Below are 22,099 nucleotides of genomic sequence, written 5' to 3' on the forward strand. Positions count from 1 at the left end.
TGCAGATCTTTATTCAGACACTGTTCCACCACATGGATGTGTGCTGTGCGCTCCTGTCATGGCCCTGGTGCTAGAGTCAGGCATCTTCTGTAAAACAAAGGAAGAAAACCAAAAGGCTTTACTGTAGCTCCACTGGGCCTTGTCAGGAGGTCTCCACCACCGTGCTTGATTTGGTAGGAGTTTTTGCTCAAATGGTTTTTGTCAGAAATTCTTTAATTGAGTTTCTCTTTTAGTCTAATTTGTTCAAAGGCTTTGAAAAGTGTTTGAATCATTTGGACATTCTCTCCTGCAAAAACGTTCTCTGCATTTAACACTGTCAAAGGTCTGTTAAGGAGATTTGGCTACCTTACACCATTATATGCTAATATTTAAGTTGGGTGAAGTTCTTTTTTGTCACATGGTTGTGTGACCAAGCAGCTCTAACCTGCGATCTATTTCTTTTCAAGAACTTGTGCTTAGTGTTGGTGTCTCCATCACTTTTTGTGTCTTTGTTTTCTCATTCTCTCTCTGTCTCCTCGTGTTTTTGCCTCCCACTAACCCAGTCTCCTGTTCTGTTTCCTTTCTCTCTTTAAATGCTTCCTCTCTCACATTTCCCCTCTTGACCCCGTCCTTCTTCGCTGCACCGATGTCTAATTGTAGCACTGTCCACTGCATGGAGTGTGCCATTGTCAGGTTGTATGGTGGTCGTATTTCAGGATGCATGCACACTTTTGGAGCAAAAAACTTTGTTAAATCTATTCTATAACCATCAGCAAGATGTACAGATTAAAGTGTAAATCCTTTAGGCTGAGAACTCTGTCTTGCTGGCAAACAAGTCATGTTGAGATTGACCAGTGGCTCTCAGTGATAAAGCTTGACATGATGATTATTCTAATCACTATGTAGAAAGTCCTTATTCCTAAATATTAACTTTTTTTGTGTGCTCTAGTCAAATTGTTGTGTAAGAAATTGTATACATGTGCATTTACTCAAACTACAAACTGGTTTTCCTGGAGTCGTGACATTCATGACACTACACAACACTATGGATATAATAGTTGTGGTGGCTCTGGACTAAGCTCTGACCGATCTATGCAAGCTGACCAAATTATACCCAAACACAGAACAGTATCATTAAAAAGAATAATACTATAGGGGCAAACAAAACATTGTTAATGAAAGTTATGCAATAAGCATTTTCTTGATTTAAAGTATTGGCACTGTAGGCTAAACTAGATGAACCCATTTGAATTTATATAAAAAAAAACGTTTTTATTTAGTGGATAATGGTGACTGGACTCATTTTAGGTGTCATTTTGGAAAAGTGATCTCTTTAATTATTAGACAGTTTATAAGTAAATCACTGAAATAGATCTGGATCATGTAGAAGAATTCAGATATTATTTATTTCAGTTTTTCAAACCTTAATACAACAAATGCCTGCTTTCCAAACACTGGGAATAAAATGTATCTCACATCTAAAAAAGTTCACCAACAGCTGTGTTGATGTAGCAAAATGAAGAGCTTCCTGTTATGGTGCTGCCCAGTTTTGTCTTTGCACAGCTGCCGTACAGTGATATGTCACGAGCCTAACTGAACTGATCTCTCCCCACCCTGCAACAGATGATGGTCAATAGGACTACTGAGGTATAAACATGCTCCTTAACTCTCCACAGACTCACTGATCACTCCCATCGCCTTCATCCTTCTTTGCTTTTTCTCCGTCCTGCTGCACTGCATCATCAACAAAAAGAACTCATTTGAGATTCATTTAAGTTTCACTGTAGGTCTAGATGGGTGGAGGTCACCATGCATGGCTGACAGAAATTGCTGAGCTATTGCCTTGTGTCCTGCACAGTCTGCACATTCATTTAAAAAAATCTCTTTTAGTTTTGTTTTTCACAACCAGTCTTTGTTTTATTTTGCATTTTATTTATGTTTTCTTTTCCTGTGTTTTTTTAAGCTTGCAGAACTTTTTGCTCTTTAAATCATCTGTGACCATCTGTGTAAAAAAATATCTGAAAATCGTCTTTCCTGAGTTGTGTATTTGGTAAATTAAACTTTTTTTTCTCGTTTGTTTTTGTTTTTAAGACCAAATATTATGTTGATGTATTTTCAAGCAATACTACTTAGTTGTGTACTGGTCTGCAATGATAATGTTTGTTTCTATGACCTTTGCATGATTTGTAGTGATGCACTCTGAGAAGCTTTGAAATGTTGCGTACAAATTGTCTGTTAACTTATATTGAACATAAGTACAATACTCTGCATGGATGTCCAGAGCTGCCAAAAGAAAAATAAAGAAATTAACATTGATTTAGTTTGACATTTTAGTTTCCTTTTGTACTTCTTTAGTCAAGAAGTAAAATATGATTTTAAAAAGAGCAAACTTTGTTCTGAAAATCATGTCAGTTAAAACAGTTCAATATAAGAAGATGTGAAACGTGTTATCTCCTACTGATCACAGATTTTGATTCTTTTTTTTTTTTTACTGTAAAACAAATACAATATTTAGGCAGAAATAATGAATGTTGTTTTCTTCCTTTCACACATCACAGCTCAATCATAGCATAGGGTTATTGGAAAAAGCAAGCTCAAAGATCTCACACAGTTGACATAAGGAACCTTGCTGCAGAAGCTCTCATCGCCTTATCATGAACATTAGATCAAAACATGACTACTTGGTGAGACTTTTTAGGCAGAAACAATAGCATGGGTGAATATCATAAATTACCTTCTCAGATATCTCTCTACATAAAGCAACGGGATGTTCAGATTATGTAATTTTGACATTTTCCTCAGTTTTCCAAGCATAGTGAGTGTGAGGTAGAATAGTAATTCATCCAAATTTCCCCTTCCAGCTGAGAAATTAAATGTCATTTTTAGTCTTGGGTTTTATTTTGTTGTTTTCCTTTTGTAAATGACACTTAACTGTTGAAAAATTAGTTATTTTTGTGTGCTAATTTTAATTTCCAAATGTCATATCAAAGTAGCGAGAATAAATGCATGTCATTGCTTCTTACTGACTGGAGAATGTAGGAAACTCCTTAACATATTTAATAAAGTCATCCCAGACATACAGCTCATTTATGAGAGAAATGACATTCTCCTGTGTTATCCTCCTCTCTTATTAAATAAGATAAATACACTTTTCAAAGTTGAACTACATATAACTTTACTCAAGTCTTCACGTGAAAGGTTTCAGTGATATCTGGAAAGGACCATAAGGGAAAAAAAGCACATTTTCATGTCATTTTACACATTCCTTTGAAAACAATATTGGTAATATGCCACCAACACACAGCCAAAAGAGATGCTGCACTGTTCTGTTAGCATCCACCCATCCATCCAAAGATGCCCAGACTTCTCTCATCCCGACAACGTCCTCCAGCACCTCTGGGGACACACCGAGGTGTTCCCGGACCAGCAGAGAGACGTAGTCTTTGGAGCGTGTCCTGGGTTTTTCCCGGGGCCTGTGCCAAGTGGGACATGCCCCAAAAACATCTCTTTAGGGAGGCATCCAGACCAGATGCCGGAGCCACCTGACTGAGTCCTCGTAATGTGGAGGAGAAGCGGCTCAACTCCAAGTTCTCTCCGGGTGACCGAGCTTCTCACATTAAGGGAGCGCCCAGCCACCCTCCAGAGAAAACTAATTTTAGCCACTTGCAGTCGGGATCTCGTTCTTTCGGTCATGATCCAGAGTTCATGACCATAGGTAATATGCCACCAACATCAAATGGAATAAAAATCGACCGGTAAAATAAAGAGCTTTGCTTTCTGGCTCAGCTGACTCTTAACTACATCAGACTGGTGCAGCGACCGCATAACGGTGGATGCAGCTCCAATCCGCTTGTTGATCTCATGCTCCGATCTTCCCTTACTTGTGAACAAGACCCCAATATATTAACACTCCTCCACCTGAGGCAGGAGCACTCCACCCACCCAGAGAGGACAGACTACCTTTCTCCGGTCCAGAACCATGGCCTCAGACTTAGCGGTGCTGACCCTCAACCCTTCCCACTCAGCTGCAAACCGCTCCAATGCATGCTGGAGGTCCTGGCTCAATGAAGCCAATGGAACAACATCATCTGCAAAGAGCAGAGATTAAATCCTGTGGTATCCAAACCAGACTTCTTCAGGCCCATGGCTGTGCCTAGAAATTCTCAACATAAGGATTATGAACAGAACCGGTGATAAAGGGCAGCTCTGCCGGAGTCCAACATGGACCGGGAACAGGTCTGACTTACTGCCGGCTATACGAACCAAGCTCCTGCTTCGGCCTTTCAGACACTAGACAGCCCTCAGTGAGGCTCCCCGGACCCCATACTTCCAGAACACGTTCTACAAGACACCACGGAGAACGCGGTCGAACGCCTTCTCCAAATCCACAAAACACATGTGGACTGGATGAGCGAACTTCCATGAACCCTCCAGCACTCTGCAGAGGGTGTAGAGCTGGTCCACTGTTCCGCGACTAGGACGGAAACCGCACTGTTGTTCTTGAATCTGAGGTTCGACTATCGGATGGACGCTCCTCTCCAGTACCCTGGTATAGACTTTCTCAAGAGTGTGATTCCCCGGTAGTTGGAACACACCCTCCAGTCCCCCTTCTTGAAAAGGGGAACCACCACCCCAGTCTGCCAGTCCAGTGGCACAGGTACTGGCTGCCACACAATGCTGCAGAGACTTGTCAGCCAAGACACTCTTACAACATCCAGAGACTTGAGGCACTCAAGTTGGACATCATCCACTCCCTGTGACTTGCCACTGAGGAGTTTGTTAGCTACCTCTGTGACTTCAGCTTGGGGGATGGGCAGATCCAACCCAAAGTCCTCAAGAGAAGGTGTGTCAGTGGGATTAAGAAGATCCTCAAAATATTCAATGTCCCCAGTCGAGGTCAACAGCTCCCCAGCTACACTGAAAACGGTGACTGCAGAAAACTGCTTTACGTCCTGAGGTGCTGGATGGTTTGGCAGAAGCTCTGCGAGGCCAATCAATAGACCTTCTCCATGGCCTCACCAAGCTCCTCCCAGGACTGAGTTTTTGCCTCTAATGTCAAACTGGGGCTTCTTGGTTAGATCTTTCTGTTTAATTTAACTTTTTCAAAAACAAAAATCCCACTTTACATTGATATAGTTTGTTTTCGTCACAGAAAAAAAAGTTTTGTCTTGTATTGGCAGCTCTGGACACTCACTTTAAAACCTTTCTTCAGACGCATGTTTTACCTTGAGAATCCATTTTTTATATTTTTGAAAAACTACAGTTCTTGTAGGACTATGAAAATATAAATCCATTAATAGTTGTTCTTAATCTGCTTGAAGACTGTCTTAAATAGCATGCTGCATCCACGCTACCCTTATTTGCACCATTCTGAGCTTTTGACTGTAAATTTGTAACCATCACGTTAGTCACTGTGTTCTTCACACTCTTGTGAACAACTTTTTCACATTTAATCGGACCAACTCTTTCAGAATGGCAAGGTAAGGCATACATTTACTCCAACCTGCACTGCAAACTCAAACTTTCCCTCATAGATTTTTTTATCACTTGCTCTAAATTTTTTCAGATGTCAGTAGTGCATATTTGTTACATTCATGTTTTTTTCTCTTTTCTTTTTTGCGAGAGGATAGTTTTTGTCCATCTTAGTGTCAGAGTGAAAGTACTGTGTGTCTGTTTTCCCTTGAGTTTTAAAGTTGAATTGTTAGCTTGCATGGAGGATGTGTGTGTTCCAGGGCTGGTAATCGGTGCTCCACTTTTGCCCATTTTAACTTTTATGTTCTTTTTCAGTGACATTATCATTCTGATTTCCTTTTGGATTTGCTATCTTGGTTAATGCTTGAAGTGACTGCTGCATGCTGGGAAGCAACAGTTTAAGAACAAAGTCATTTTTATAGATGTTAATCTGACCTCTCCTTTATGTCTGTGTTCCAGAGTGGATTCACCCCCCTGCATATTGCTGCCCACTACGGAAACGTAAACGTGGCTACACTTCTCCTTAACCGGGGAGCAGCTGTTGATTTTACTGCAAGAGTAAGGGGAACAATTGATGGTTTTAAGACAACAGTCATATTATTTCAATTGTTCTAATATGAATTTCTCCAAAAAAATGGTTCATAAGTTTATTGTCTTGTTGTAAGGTCCTGTCATGGACCAGCAAGGTTTACTCCACCTTTGCCTTCCAGTGGCTGGGTGGGCTTCAATGACACCGTGACTGGGACAAAGACAACATTGGTTTAAAGGGTCCATACCATAAAAAAACAACTTTTTGAGTTTTTAGGTGTATTCTACTGTTCTTATTCCTCACATAAAGAACCCCAAAGTGTTATGTTGATCCGTTCATGCATTTAAGAGTAATCATCTAAAAACCTGTACTCTCAGTACCAGCCCCTTCCATACCCATGAAAACGGGTGGGTCCTCACAATCTGATGTCACAGAGTGAGACGGCCCCTTTCAGGAAGCGTCTACTCTGACAGCTCCGCCCCAAGACTAACACCAACTCGCAATTTCCCAAGGGAGCTGGTGATCAACAAAAAAAAATGTAATTTTAGATGCAGAATACCGTATGTCTCTCAGTGCATCCCATACTCAGTTTGCAGGTGGAAAATTCAGGCTGGCCCTAACCCAACATGAGTTCTGAGCCCTAGGTTGTGGGTTCTTTATCTCCTTAAGTCCCAGCTATATTCTCTTCACCAGAGGATCAGAGGAGATACTGTGTCCCATGAGTGCTCTTCCCATTTACATGAACAGGGCTCAGGGAGTTTGTAAAAAAAAATATATATATATTAAACTTTTTGTCTCTAAACTTGTTGAAAACAGACTCGTTCACTGGATTGTGGAAGCAGCAATGGTTTGTTATTCCAGTTGTGGTTCTCTTGCCCCTGTTGGCCTGTGACAACACTAGGAATATAGCTGCTCCGGGGCCTGGATATCCAGAATATTTGTGCAGCAGTGGGTTGGTCTTCATCTCTCACTTTTCCCTGTTTTTACAAACTGGATATCTCTGCTTAAATGGGAGTCAGGCTGTACTTGGGCTTTCACATAGCCAGAGAGGCAGATCCTCCTTATTGGTGGTTCTTTGATATAAGCTTCTCTGGCAATAGCAGACTCTCCATATCCCAAAGTAAGACCTTGAGACCAATGCCACGAGAGAGAATTTGGGGTTTCTTGCATAACCACAGATCTCTGAGTAGCACGAATGAGATGTCTAACCAGATAGCTATTTTTGCGGAGGTGAAATGAGAAGATGTGCTTATCTTGAATGACGTTACATTTTAGCACTGGCTACAACAAGAGAGGTGATGGGAACATCACAATTTACAGCCAATCAGGATTGGTGTAATGACATAAGTGCTTCTAAGGAATAAGCTGGTGGTATATCTCATAAGGGTCATGCAGGTAATCTAAAGTTAGTTTCAGGGCTTGCCACACTTGAAAAAGTAACCATGATGCACCAAGAAGATGGGTCAAAAGATAACCAAAACTTTCCAAAAACAACTTGACAAAGAAAGGCAAGAATTGTTTATTTGAAGTTTAATATCAGCAATAAAGCCAACTTTATTTTTTCTTACATTTTGGTTAAAAGTGTTGTATTTTTATAATTTAGTCACCAAACAGTTTTTCCTTTGCAGAATGGGATCACTCCCCTGCATGTGGCTTCAAAGCGCGGAAACACCAACATGGTTCGCCTACTGCTGGACCGAGGCTCACAGATCGATGCTAAAACACGGGTATGTTCTACTCCAGAAAAGTCCAATCAAAAATCAGCTGACAGTAGGAACCAAAGCATTGTGGTTAAAAGTTGCAGGGAACTGCTGTTGTGGGTCAGTAGATTAAATTTAGCACAACACTGGAGATCCTGGCCCCTACATTATTATTTGATTGTATGCCAGACTGTTTTGCAGACATGCTACTAGCTGCAATGGGGTGACTCAGTCTGCAGCCACACCTGCATAACATCACCTTTCAGGTCAAACTGACTGAGTTGGAAGCAAATCTGCAAAACATGCACTGACATCAGATGAACTAACAAGCGTCATTCTGTAACATCGTGCTGAGCTGGCTGTGCTGACTGCCTGCGAACTCTGTTCTGCAGGATGGACTGACTCCTCTTCACTGTGCAGCTCGCAGTGGCCATGAAACATCTGTGGAGGTCTTGCTGGAGAAAGGAGCACCTTTGCTGGCCAGAACAAAAGTGTGTTTATGTCTGACATTTTCAAACATACCCCAGGATGGTTCCCTTAAAAAAAAATAGCATCATGGTCCAAAATAGAATTTTCTTTTAAATGAAACACACTTTCGATATTAATATTTTATTGCTCGTATTTCTGACAGCTTCTGTGTTCCTTTGAAACGTAACAAATCAAAACAAGCAAGACATTTGGATAATACATGTGAACTCAATCAATTTTTAACACAATTTCTCTGAAATTTTTTGTGCTATTCCATTTGTACCAATTTAGTGTCGTAATAATCAACATTGTCACAAATGCAGTCGTTCCTTTGCATTTCTGTCTGTGAAAGTATTCAAGTTATTGTTTAAACTGCTTTTCTTTCTCTTTCAGAACGGGCTGTCACCTCTTCATATGGCGGCACAAGGAGACCACGTTGAATGTGTCAAGCATCTTTTGCAGCACAAAGCTCCTGTTGATGATGTCACATTGGATTACTTGACAGCACTGCATGTGGCAGCTCACTGTGGTCATTACAGAGTCACCAAACTGCTGCTGGACAAGAGGGCCAATCCCAACGCCAGGGCACTTGTGAGTTCCAACAAGCTGTAAACTAACAAAGACACTGCTCTCTGTTGCTGGGACTCACCTAGGTTAACGAAGATGAAACAGGAGTTTCATACCTCTTCTTATTTTCAAATGACCACTCACACAGACATTTAGAGAAATGTTTGCTCATAAAGCAGTTGTTATAAAAAAGTTCAGACACAACTGCAGATAAAATCTATCGCAATCTGCATCACATCATGACCACATTTGCATGGGAAGTCCAGTAATTGGTTCACATTTCTACTTCATAGATTTGGAAACACTTCTTGAGTTGCCATCAACCCCCAACGTTTTGAAGTGAATGTTTAATTTCAGCAAAAGATAAAACGATGATTCATTTCTGCTTTCCTGCAACTGAGCCTGAGTGTTGTCAGAGTAGCACACAAAAAGGACAAACATGTCTGACTGAAGATGCTTTCACACTTAACGCAATTCCCGCAACAAATTTGCATGCCCCGCCCCTCTTTCACAGCACAGCAAATTCGCTGCATGCCACCTGTCAAAAAAATGTGTCCCTGACGCCAAGGCTGCATGTGGGAGGAGCTCTGTCTGTGGATATCTCACTTAGAATCTAATGGACGACACAAAGGATGTTGAGGAATCAGGTTTATTTATTGTGAAGAGTTTAACAAAAACATCAGTAATCGTGTCTCCATGTTTGCGTTATGATTATGATTTACCCGGTACAGGGTGCTGTGTCTGTATGACAGCCGCTTCCACTGTGTTTCCGTCTCTTTCTGGCTGAGCTTTAATCCGATGGGGAAAATAAAATTAAGAGACTTTTTTCCTTCTTTTTTTTTGAGTGTCTGGATGAGACCAAAGCTGGCAGCCCCCGCAGCTTCTCTCTGCTGGGATATCGAGCGAGTGAGCTCCGCCGCAGGAGTGAAATAGAAATGAAATCTGTCCAGAGCGTATCCCGCCTTTGCCCAAAAGTAGCTGGATGAGCTCTGAGAACCTGTGGCTCAAGCGAGTAAAGGAAAAATATGAAAGTTCTGGACAAAAATGCTTGTATTAGATTAACATTCTACTCGCTGATCGAGTCACTGAAAACGTCACGTGTGCAAAGCTGAGTTCCTGATTGGTAGATGTGACGCAGCGTCCTGTCAATCTTCAGGTATTTACATTTTGGCCGCACCTCCAAAGTTGCGCCCCGCCGCTCAAATCAAGCTGCTGCCAGACCTTTGCGCCGCGCCAGTCGCTCATATTGTGCCGCAGGATTTCAATTCACCTCAGAGCATGACTGTACCATTGATTAACATTGGAGCCGCGCCAATCGTACTTGGTGTGAATGGACCTTAACAGTTTTCTTGAGGGGTCTTGTTTCCTTCTCAGAATGGCTTCACTCCACTGCACATAGCCTGTAAGAAAAACCGAGTCAAGGTGATGGAGCTGCTTGTCAAATATGGAGCATCCATTCAGGCCATCACAGAGGTGAATTTTTACTTTTATCATTTTTAATGATCGAAGTTGGTGGAAGGAGGATGTTCATGTTTCTCTTTCTAATAATCCTGACACATTTAATCCAACTTGCTACATACACAACAACCTATGATTCAAATCTAGTATACATCAAGTTCAGCATTCATGTTTGTGTTTTGCTCCTTTTCTTGGATCCAGTCTGGTTTGACTCCCATCCATGTGGCAGCTTTCATGGGTCACTTAAACATCGTCCTGCTGCTTCTGCAGAACGGAGCCTCGCCTGATGTCAGCAACATTGTAAGTGAGGAGAAAGTAGCCATAGAGGAAGTGACTCACCCAGATTATTCAGTCGGAATTACAGTGTTAAACATTCGTTGATGGTTGTGTTTTCAGCGTGGAGAAACGTCATTACACATGGCAGCGAGGGCAGGGCAGGTGGAGGTGGTTAGATGTCTTCTAAGAAATGGAGCCATGGTGGATGCTCGGGCTCGGGTGAGGCAACAGAAGAACACGCTATAGTAATGATCTATTAAACTCAGATAAGACAGAAATACATAATAATGCATAATATAATTAATTACATTTACTTAACCAGGGAGATTTCACTCAAATCTGTTTTTTGTAAGTTTAAAAATGTTAACTATACGGTTTTCAAATTCAGCTAAAGTATAAATAGATCCCAATTTTACTTTGAGTTTATGTAGTGTCTGAAACAACATCATGCACATGATGAAAAATAATCAACCCTAATTTCTGTGTTAGAGAAATCGGATTGGCATGTCTTGTCTCTGATCCAACCTGATTTAAAGATTTAAAGTGCTTGAACCAGCATACATACTGTTTGTATGGTCTTTTTATAAGCCTCTTGGATCAGACGTTACACAAAAGAATAATGACTGACTTCAGGTTTCATCCCCACTCTACTAAGAGCTGTGTTTCCCCGCAGGAGGACCAGACTCCACTCCACATTGCATCCAGATTGGGAAAGACTGAGATTGTGCAGCTGCTGTTGCAACATATGGCCCATCCTGATGCTGCCACAACCAATGGCTACACACCCCTTCATATCTCTGCCAGAGAGGGGCAGCTGGAAACAGCTTCAGTCCTTTTGGAGGCTGGGGCTTCACATTCATCGGCCACCAAGGTGGGAAAAGCAATCTTTAGAACATTTAGAAGTGTAAATCTGAAGGTTGATAATCTCTGCAGAGTATTTAGCAGCTTTTTCAAGCTGTTATAACAAAGATTCATGGGAGTTGAGCAGTATGATCTATCTGACTACATTAAAACTTATCTGGAGTTAAAGAATCAATTCCTAATGTTGTTTAGTGACAGAAAATCATCTTTTCAGAGAATATTAAACTTAAAAAGCATAGATATGAAACACCAGTGGCCTGGTCCCTGAGTGCCCCCCTCAGGATCAGGTCCACGATGAGGTCATACCCAAATTCCTTGCCCAACAGCATGAGTATTTGAATTGTGTGCTTTAATATTCAATTGGGTTTTACACGATAAGATCTGTTACAACTAAGGAGACTTTGAATTTCTTATTCAGGTTGGACTTTACTTGTTTATATTCATTCTCAGCTGTACTTTAAAATGATTGTTTCATTTTAAACTAATTTTCTCCAGCTTCGAATATATTACGCTTATTATTACTTAGTGTAAGCAAATAAAGCATCTGTCATCTTGAGCACAGCAGCAAACCATTTTTCTCGTCTTAGTATTTGGAAGTTGTTTCCTCTCTTAGTGTTGATAAATCCAAAAGAACATCCCAGAGCCATAATTTTAGCAGCCATTTTAGCAATTATCTTTACATTTATGGCAGAGTCTCTGTGTCGATATGATAAATGTTTCCTGTAAGGAATGTGTAATATATTGTAAGGACCTGTGATTCTTGATAAAGTTTACTTTGGAAGTGTCCTTCTTTAGCATATACTGTTGTTTGACCTGAGCCACAGGCATCTGCTACTTCATCTTCTGCATCATTCTCCACATCTGTTCAACCTAGAAAAAGACCTTTAAAACAAAACAATTAATGCAGATGGGACAAAAATGTTAAGAGGTTTCTGAGAAAAAATTCCTGGTTGAAAGCAGTCCAAAGGCTCCCTCTGCTGACCATAATGTAGGACAAATGTTTTCCACAGGGTCTTTCAAGCAGTTGCATCAGCATCAGGAAAGCCTCATGTTCATATTTTGGAAAGAAACAGACAAATTCCTGTATAGTAGCTGTGCTAGCTCACACTTCCTTGATTCTTGGATAGCTGAACACCTAAGTGACAAAGAAAACAGTTCTTAAACGTTCTCAGATAGTAGAAAAAAGGGCTTCCTTGGTCTGTCTTCCTGTTTATGCGATCTTAATTATAGTTTTATTGGAAAAGCTGCTTCAGAAGACTGACTTTTTTCAACCACTCGATGCTCTAGAGTGATTGAGTACGACACACTCTTTAATGTTTGTGGTAAAAATGGACTTTCAGCAGGAAGACAGCATATCCATGATTGATTGTTATTTAAAAAGATAGAAACCAAAATACTTTATGTTCATATTTGTTCTCATACATAGAGATGCCTCAGCCAAAGTCATCCATTTTTGAAAAATCCTTACAAAGCAGTCATTGTCACTGTCAAACCACAGTAAGAGTAGGTGGTGCAGTGAGCAGATACTGCAAGAGCAGTGGGTTTAGAAAGGTCAGAGGGACTGGAAAGCGACAGGTCTTGGTACTGATCAAAAAAACAGACCTCTTAAAACCTTTCAATGTCTACACTACATTTCTTAGCTCATCATCTGCGGTCATTTCTTTTACAGAAAGGTTTTACTCCTCTGCATGTGGTCTCAAAATATGGCAGCCTGGATGTGGCCAAACTTCTGCTGCAACGCCAGGCGCCTCCTGATTCTGCTGGAAAGGTCAGATGAGTAACAAATGGATATGATGAAAGTACTTCTAGTTTTTATAATACAAAGAGTATCTGAGTAGTTGCACTGAGGTTCCTTCGACTGAGGGTGATAAACCGATTTCACTGAGTGATATAAAGAAGCTGAGTCTTGTATGATTGTCAAGAAGATACAGTGCTCCTTTGTCTTGCCACTCATCTGTGGGCACTGTAGTTGTTAACAGTACATGGACAATTTAACACAACAGTTTTGTCTTCTGTAAAACACAGTAGAACACAAAATGTGTCATGTTTAATTGTTAGTGACTTGTAGTTTACTCTACTGTTCCAGAGAGATAACTCTTTCATCGGAGAATCTCTACACACAAATGTGAACAGATTCACTGTCACATTTAAGAATATTCTATTTCTAAATTTTTTTGATGTTCATAGCACAATTATGATCTTATTATATTATGTTCTTATTTCCAGCTCCAGCCTCATACTAACTCTGAGTTTGGCCCTCCCTTGTCAGTGCTGTACTAACTGTTCTCAAATCACTCACTATCCCTCCCCTGCAGAATGGACTCACTCCCCTCCATGTTGCAGCTCATTATGATAACCAGAAGGTGGCACTCCTACTTTTGGATAAAGGGGCATCACCCCATACCACAGCCAAGGTGAGAGATTATTGTACAATCATGTTCTAAAATTCTCAGCCACTACAGTTTTTACAAGGAGACTGTTTATGCCAGAAAGGTGGTGCTTCATGCCAGTAAAACTACAACCTTTTCTTATAGCGAGATCATATTTTCCTGCCAGCACTTTTGATTGTGCCAGATAAGAAGTTTGCAGCAAAGAGATACATCTCACAATGGAAACATTTAACTTAAGGGAGTGAAAAAATGATGATGACCATTCAGTGACAGCAATCTCTCCCCCATCTGAATTAGAACGGCTACACCCCTCTGCACATTGCAGCCAAGAAGAACCAGATGGACATTGCAACAGTTTTGCTGCAGTACGGTGCAGAGACCAACACTCTGACAAAGCAAGGAGTCACTCCGGTCCATCTGGCTTCCCAGGAGGGCCATGCTGACATGGCTGCCCTGCTTATTAGCAAGGGGGCTCAAATCAATGTCCCCACCAAGGTAAGGATGAGCCCAAACCTGCAGCTTGCTGGTGAAGTGCTATTTTAACTCCTTGGTGTGTGTTAAGCAGAGCGGCCTTACTGCCCTCCACCTGGCAGCCCAAGAGGACAGAGTCGCCGTTGCTGAAATCCTTGCCAGAAATGGGGCTAACCTGGATCAACAGACCAAAGTTTGTGAAATCAGGATCCTTTATTCTTGGCGAATTGACCAATACTACTCCACTTTTTAAACTCTTTTAATCTTTGCCATGTTCATGCAGGAGTGCTTGTATTGTTCTTCAATAAAAGGCTAAGACTGATCTGCTGTTCTTTCACAGTTGGGCTACACTCCACTGATTGTAGCGTGTCACTATGGTAACGCAAAGATTGTGAATTTTCTTCTTCAGAATGGAGCCAGTGTGAATTCCAAGACAAAGGTAATATACCTATTAGTGCAAGTAGGTCTGGTTTTCTGCATTAGAATAGGGTGTAACAATTCATTTTAGAAACAATTCAATCATATAAATTGTGGTTGCCGATCTGATTCAGAGTTGATATTGATCCATTGTGAACGATGTGTTTCATTGGCCTAAAATACATCAGGACATCTTGATCCAAACTTCCACCAGTGAGAATCAGAGATAAAAACCTGATACTGAACAGTGAAGGTGAAGTTTTCCAGATTCTTCTATTTCTTCAAGATAATCAATTGTAAATTAAATATGTGAACAAACAAGTAAACAAGAATGAATGTCAAATCCATTCACATTTTAGTTTGATAACGTTCAGTCCACTGTTGTTTTTCCACATCAGAATAATCATCATTAGAACATTCTGTATGGTCACATGACTTTGATCAATTCAAAGACTAGAATGATGGTTGATCACTTTCTGCTGCATCACATGTGTTTTCTGCTGTGATGGCTGTTTTTATGTTAGAGTAAAATAAATTGACCATGTCTCAATCCATTAATATAATTGATTTTTCTCGTTTTTAAACAATTTCAAAATAGTATTGGTTGATTTTTATTAACACTTGCCTCAGACAGATCGATCTGGTTGGGTTAATTGATTGATCGATTACACCCCTGCTTTGAATGTACCCACCTTTATCTAGATTTACAGGTTTTTCCTGGATCAGGTACTAGGAGCTGCTCTTTTACCAGAACATGTCATACATGTGGCATCAATGTCTGAAGTTCAGATGTTAATGGTAGCAGAAACCAGCTGTTCATGCAGAATAACAGATGATGAAGATGATTGCAGCTAATCCACATATTTTATTGCCGTTTCTCTCCTACTGGAACATGCTCATTAAATAACAGCACCAGCAAGGGTTTTTATGAGCTTCAATGGCACATGGTTGAGTTAGACTTTATCTTAAATTATGTGTTTTCACTCCAGAATGGTTACACACCACTTCATCAAGCTGCCCAGCAAGGAAACACACACATCATCAATATTCTTCTGCAGTATGGTGCCAAACCAAACGCTGTCACTGTGGTGAGCAAACACACATATCCAGGGGTTTGCATTCTTCCATGCTTCAGCTCACAGCTAATAAAAAATGTTGTCTGCTTTTTCCAGAATGGTAATACCGCTCTGGGTATTGCTCGGAGGTTAGGCTACATTTCTGTTGTGGACACACTGAGGGTGGTCACTGAGGAGATCATTACCACCACCACGGTATAGCACCCATGCACAAACACACACATACACACATATCATTCCCTCATCTTTGGATTTCCTTCTCTGTTTTGACTACAGCCTTTACTGTCTGTGCAGAGATAGTCACCTCTCAGCAGGGTGGAGAGGCTCCTTCACAAAGAAAACTGTCTCAGCTCTACCCAGGAGACAAATTCTAACAGTTTATCTGCACAATTAGAGGTTTTGAAGCATAGAAAAACAAAAAGATTGTCTTGAGAGGCTAATGAATAAATGTTTTTGTCATCCGAAATCTGAATCTAATCAGGTGTCAAGATGCTTTGAGTCCTGATGTGCATTCATTTGGCACAACACAATTACAGTTTTCTATAAACTTCTGAAATAATGGTTTACTGTTTGTATCTTTGCCGTTTAAAGACAGTGACAGAGAAACACAAGCTGAATGTGCCTGAAACTATGACGGAGGTCTTGGATGTGTCTGATGAAGAGGGTGAGTCATGTTGAATTTCTCTGTGGTATGCTAACCATGGGGTCTGATCAACAGTTCCCCAAAAATGTGATAACACTCTTATATGAAGGTATGGTGAGTCACAAATCTGTACACCTAAAGCATGGAAATATACTGATGAGGATGTTCTGTCTGATGGTACCTGGAAAGAAGTTATTCAGCATGCTGTGACGGCTTGGTCTGGCATGGAAGCACCTGTAAAGCAGCAGGAAAAATGCCTCTATTTTTCTCATAATAGTAACATTTTTGAGAATAAAAGATAGACCTGCCTACTCATATGGAGATTCATCTCCAGTCATTCCCAGTGGCTTTCACCTTACAACCAAAAGCTGAAGGAGTTGTTGTGATGTTGCAAGTTTAGTCCAAAATAGCAGCCTTAAAGGACAGCATAGGTTATGGTAGCAGCTGACATTTTTCTCATGTTTCTGCTGTACATTCATTCGTTCTTATTTTTGTTGATGGTGAGCAAAAGCAATTTTAAGGAAGATTACAAGAAATGAAAAACTACAGCCTGAATGGCACAAATGAAAAGTCCCTCTGGCATTCCACTGTGTCCAGCCCTCAAAGTGACGTTGGGAGTGGGGTTATCTGGACCCCACAGGACACTGCGGTCGACTTTTTTGTTTTAATGATTTTTTTAATCTTTATTGCTGTCCATGGAAGACATGAAATCCTGCCCACCTTCATCCTTGTTTTTTCATGGTATTGTTAACATCCCATGACAAGGATTGGGTCATCTGGAACCCATCAGATAGCTCAAGGGTTAAAAACTCGCAGCCGTCAGCTAAGATGCAGCAGATAAGTCCTCAATTCTGACATTTTGTCACATTAGAAGATCGAAGGTTTAAAAAATGAATTTCAGACTCCTTTATTTGATTTTGTTGTTGTTTGTTAATAATTTTTAACAAACCACTCTAAAGAGCAAGACAAGAAGAACTTTTAACCTTCCTTGATTTGTGTTGTTTATTTTTACCCCTTGTTTAGGTAGCCAAAGCCTTTTTGGCTTCAAATGCCCTCTGTCTAACAGCAGTATGTTCCTCTTTTCTTCTTCTGGCTTAGTGTACATCTGCTTTTTGCATAGTCCAGTGCAGATCCCTCACAGCCTGCAGCCTCAGTGCCACATTCATTTCTGATTTAGCAGACTTAAATATTCTGTTATTTGGAATCATATCTGTTAGGAGGTTTTTTTCATTGTAATATTTTCATCAAAAGGACATTTATCTTTTTCAAGAAGAAAGAAAAAACGTTCCTGATGTTAACCAACTTCTCTCTTTCACTCTGCTAAGGAATTTTTCTCTGAATAATTGATTCATTTATTGTGTGCATTACTGTTACACCCTGGTATAGGGGCTTATAAGGATATAACATAAAGGTAGAAAAGAGAAAAAACAAAATATACCAGCAACTTAAAAACTCGCAAACAAACCCATTCAAAAAATAAGCTGGGAATGTTATTTACAGAAAAAAACAAAATACAAGGACCAAAGCCTTTAACAATAGCCAAGCAAATGAATGCTCTGCTGCCGGTTGGCGGGGGGTTACCAGATGATGTGGCACGATTTGAATGCTGCTGCTGGAGCCCTTCATCCAATCAGGAGTGCAGAACAATTTGGGCAGCAATCTGCAAACAGGAAGACGAAAAAACAAGGAAAGACAAAGAAAACTTCCACTTCACTAGAAAACCAAAGACAAGAGAAACAGGAAAATATTCCAAAAGCACAAATAAAAAACTACCAACCAGGCCAGAAACTTGGGTGTAGTGATAGACACAGACCTACATTTTGATAGAGACATTAAGGCAGTCACAAAATCAGCCTATTATCATCTCAAAAATATCTCAAGGATTAAAGATCTGATGTCTAAGCAGGACCTGGAGAAACTAGTGCATGCTTTCATCTTTAGTCGACTTGATTACTGTAACAGTGTTTTTACAGGACTACCAAAAAAATCCATCAGGAAACTGCAGCTTATTCGAACTCTGCTGCTCGGGTTCTCACAAGGACCAAGAAAGTAGACCACATCAGTCCAGTTCTGAGGTCTTTACACTGGTTACCTGTCTGTCAGAGGATAGACTTTAAAGTTCTGTTACTGGTTTATAAAGCTTTGAATGGTTTAGCACAAAAATACATGACTGACCTCCTGACCCAGTATGTACCAGCCAGACCTCTCCGGTCATCTGGATCTGGTCTTTTATCAGTTCCTAGAGTCAGAACTAAACATGGAGAAGCTGCATTCAGCTTCTATGCACCACAGATCTGGAATAGACTTCCAGAAAACCTTAGATCTGCTGAAACACTCAGTGTATTTAAATCCAGGTTAAAGACTCACCTGTTCTCAGTTGCATTTGATTAATATGTATTCAAAAGTTTACGTCTGCACTGTTTATCTATGTTTGTTTTAAATTAAAATCTTTTTACTTTCTTTTAATTTTATTTTATTGATCAAATTTTTCTTTTGATTGTTTCTTTTAATGTTTTATGTAAAGCACTTTGAATTTTGTATAGGACATGAAATGTGCTATACGAATAAACTTGCTTTGCTTTGCCTAAAACAATACATAAGGCCTCAGCCGTAACAGTTACAGTACAAATTATTTTATTTTTTTAATACCTATATCTATATAATGGGGCAAAAAAATACATAGTCAGCCACTAGTTCTGCAAGTTCTCCGGCTTAAAAATATGAACTTGTAACTGTCTGGAACTGAGAGTGTTTGTAGTGTCTGAAAGAAAATTACATAGAACATTACAGGAACCACAGAAATAAAACTGACAACCAAATCCAAGAGCACAATCCTCAAAGGTATTTCCATTACAAATACACATTAAGTGTACAAACAGTCTATTTATCACATTAAAATCAAACTGTGGGATTTTTAATGATTCATTGTTAAATCCCTCTGTAAAATATATATTTTGTCTCCTACAAACAAGCCAGATATCTGTCTCTCTGGGTGGCTCTGTAACGAAGAGGCTGAGGCGTTGAGATCCATATGCAACAACTTTTAATGGCAGAAGATCCGACGTCTCAGCCTCTTCGTTACAGAATACTTCACCATGAAGTGAGTCCAAGGGGTGACTAAATACACAGACATAATGAGCATGATGAGAACCAGCTGGTGATGATGGCAGGCAGGAGACAGGTGAGGAGATGGCTGGTTAAAACTCAGGTGAGGGGTCCCTCTGGTGGTTGGATGTGGAACTGGGTGATAGATCCCTGACAGGCTCCTCTGTCCTCCCGTCGTTACTTAAATTATCGCCATCTGTGTGACAGCTGTTCACAAACCTTCACACTCCAAGTTCCTCTTACTTTTTAAAGAAAAACATGCATATTCCAAATTCTGTTAATAGTTTACTTTTCCATTGAACAGCCAATATAGCGGGGCAAACAAAAAAAAAGTCAGTCACTGATTCTGCAAATTAAAAAACTGAGTTTGTTTGCAACGTTTGACATTGCAACACTTCAACTGTGAGAGATGTAATGCCATCAAAAAATCTAGGAAATCACATTGTCTGATTTTAAAAATGTATTTCCAAATCACGATGGAAATAAGTTTTGGGTCAAAAAACAAAAGTTTATCTCCATGCTTTGTTATGTACCCTCTGTTGGCAATAACAGATGTCAAATATTTTCTGTAAGTCTTCACAAGGTTTGAACAAAATGCTGCTGGTATTTTGGTCTATTCCTCCATGCAGATCTCCTCTAGCCCTTCCGCTCTCTTTGGTTTGTTTACATTAAAAGTGGGGTCATCTGGACCCCACAAGACAGTGCGCTGAACTTTTTTTTATCATTGATTTTTGAGTTTCACTAATGTCCATGGCAGACATAAAATCCTGTCCACATTTGTCCACATTTGTCATGGAAGGAATCACACATCAATATGTGGTTGCAGTCATGTGGACCCCAAAGAGAGCAGAGAAGGGCGGAAGGGCTAAAGCAGTGAGGTTTTGGGGCTGTCACTGGGCAACACAGACTTTCAACTCTCTCCAAAGATTTTCTGTAGGGTTGAGATCAGGAGACTAACTAGGCCACTCTAGAACCGTAGTCATTCCTTTGCTGTCTGAGGAATCCCAAAATCCTGTCCTGATCGGGCGATAGAGCACCGTCCAGCGGCTGCTGCCCACCACTGAGAGAATTTCCCCATTGTGGGAGTAATGAAGGATTTTTTTGATTGATATTTATGTCATTTATGTCCATTTTCAAACATGACTGAGTAAATACACACACATATATATATATGTATATATTTTTTTTTATTCATTCATTCATCTTCTTGACCACTTTGTCCCTTTCGGGGTTGCGGGGGTGCCGAGCCTAACCTGGCTACAGGTGGGTGAAGGCAGGGACAGGTCTGGACAGTTTGCCAGTCTGTCTCAGGGCCTCAATCACACATGTTATATCTTTAAGAAGTTTTTAATTCTGTATTTCTTAGGTTTAGTTTGTAACATAATGCAATGGGTTGAGATAACGAATGTTGAGTTGCTATAACTTCTGCAGACCACAAGGTGGCAGTGTTGGCTAAGCTGTTAGTTGAATAGCGCTGGTAGAAAATGAAGTAGCTCGTATTAATAACGAACTGAAACGTATTCTGTTAATAAAAACGTCTTCACGGAAAAGAGAAGAGTGTTTCGTCATTTATGGTGCCTTCGCCACTTTGTCCGAGATCCCATAACACACCCATCCACTCTCACTTTCACACCTAGGGGCAATTTAGAGTCACCAATGAACCTATTGAAGCATGTTTTTGGACGGTGGGAGGAAGCCGGAGCCCCCGGTGAAAACCCACACATGCACGAGGAGAACATGCAAACTCCACACAGAAAGGTCCCAGTTCATGATTCTGATCCCCCAGGCGGGATTTGAACCGGGGCCTTCTTGCTGTGAAGCAAGAGCACTAACCACTGCACCACCGTGCAGCCATTGTATATTTTTAGTATATGTTAATTTTGAAATGTGTCAGTAAATAGCTAAAAATTGAAATATAGTGATTTTTAATACGGTAAGCTTGTAAGCACCACAATAAAAACCTTAAGCCTCTTTGTCAACAATATCGTTTTTGAAAATAAACATTTTATTTTTTTTAAATTTATTTAAATGCAAGACTCTTTAAACAACAAATATGTCTTGTAAATGTGGAGTTGTGGAGTTGAATGTTGAAGCTTTGTGCTGTCCTTTACTGGCCCTGCAGTCGGTAGAGGAGCAACGTAGAGCTTTTTCTCTACAGTCTTCAGTCAGGATTTACTATTCTGTCAAAGTTTGATGTTTGTTTTCATGGGAGAAATGCTGAAACGCTGGCGAGGCTGGCTATAGGCTGGCTATAGGCTGACGTCATGAAATGGGTGTTACCCACAAGCAGTGAAAGGCGGAGCCTCAGAGATCGAGGCGTCTTACTTCCGAGTAGGAAAAGAATTCTATTTTATAAATAAAATTTGATTAGGGTGAGGGTTAGGGTCAGTTACTCAGATAAAATAGTCGGGTGCCCAGAATGTGTCCAGCTGCTGAGAAAGGACAGACTTCTGACCCTCATCAAAAGAAGCAGGAACTCTGGGTTCTAGAAACATATTCTTCTTTCCTTTTGCCTTTTCCCTTCAGGGGTCGCCACAGCGAATCAGTTTCCTCCATCTAAGCCTGTCTTCAGCATCCTCCACTCTAACAACAGCAACCATCATGTCTTCATTCACTGTATCCATAAACCTCCTCTTTGGTCTTCCTCTAGACCTCTTTCCTGCAGCTCTAGACTCAGCATCCTTCTA

At 40.4% G+C, this 22,099-nt stretch overlaps 1 protein-coding gene across 28 annotated transcripts in view; it reads left to right on the top strand.

The window, feature by feature from the left end:
• Positions 1-22,099, top strand: part of ank2b (ankyrin 2b, neuronal) — a 203,536-nt gene that overhangs the window by 114,134 nt on the left and 67,303 nt on the right. For 20 of the 28 annotated variants that reach the window (XM_036216674.1, XM_036216677.1, XM_036216668.1 and 17 more), the window contains 18 exons: positions 1,603-1,626; positions 5,451-5,459; positions 5,911-6,009; positions 7,609-7,707; positions 8,073-8,171; positions 8,542-8,739; positions 10,090-10,188; positions 10,375-10,473; positions 10,570-10,668; positions 11,123-11,320; positions 12,980-13,078; positions 13,626-13,724; positions 13,998-14,195; positions 14,266-14,364; positions 14,512-14,610; positions 15,578-15,676; positions 15,761-15,859; positions 16,256-16,328. In XM_036216674.1, the coding sequence (XP_036072567.1) occupies positions 1,603-1,626; positions 5,451-5,459; positions 5,911-6,009; positions 7,609-7,707; positions 8,073-8,171; positions 8,542-8,739; positions 10,090-10,188; positions 10,375-10,473; positions 10,570-10,668; positions 11,123-11,320; positions 12,980-13,078; positions 13,626-13,724; positions 13,998-14,195; positions 14,266-14,364; positions 14,512-14,610; positions 15,578-15,676; positions 15,761-15,859; positions 16,256-16,328 (1,888 nt within the window). The remainder of the gene's footprint in view (positions 1-1,602; positions 1,627-5,450; positions 5,460-5,910; positions 6,010-7,608; positions 7,708-8,072; positions 8,172-8,541; positions 8,740-10,089; positions 10,189-10,374; positions 10,474-10,569; positions 10,669-11,122; positions 11,321-12,979; positions 13,079-13,625; positions 13,725-13,997; positions 14,196-14,265; positions 14,365-14,511; positions 14,611-15,577; positions 15,677-15,760; positions 15,860-16,255; positions 16,329-22,099) is intronic. The other 8 variants (XM_036216689.1, XM_036216688.1, XM_036216691.1 and 5 more) reach the window with 2 other exon arrangements.

This window comes from Oryzias melastigma, linkage group LG18 (genome assembly GCF_002922805.2).
Source record: "Oryzias melastigma strain HK-1 linkage group LG18, ASM292280v2, whole genome shotgun sequence".
Classification (NCBI taxonomy): domain Eukaryota; kingdom Metazoa; phylum Chordata; class Actinopteri; order Beloniformes; family Adrianichthyidae; genus Oryzias; species Oryzias melastigma.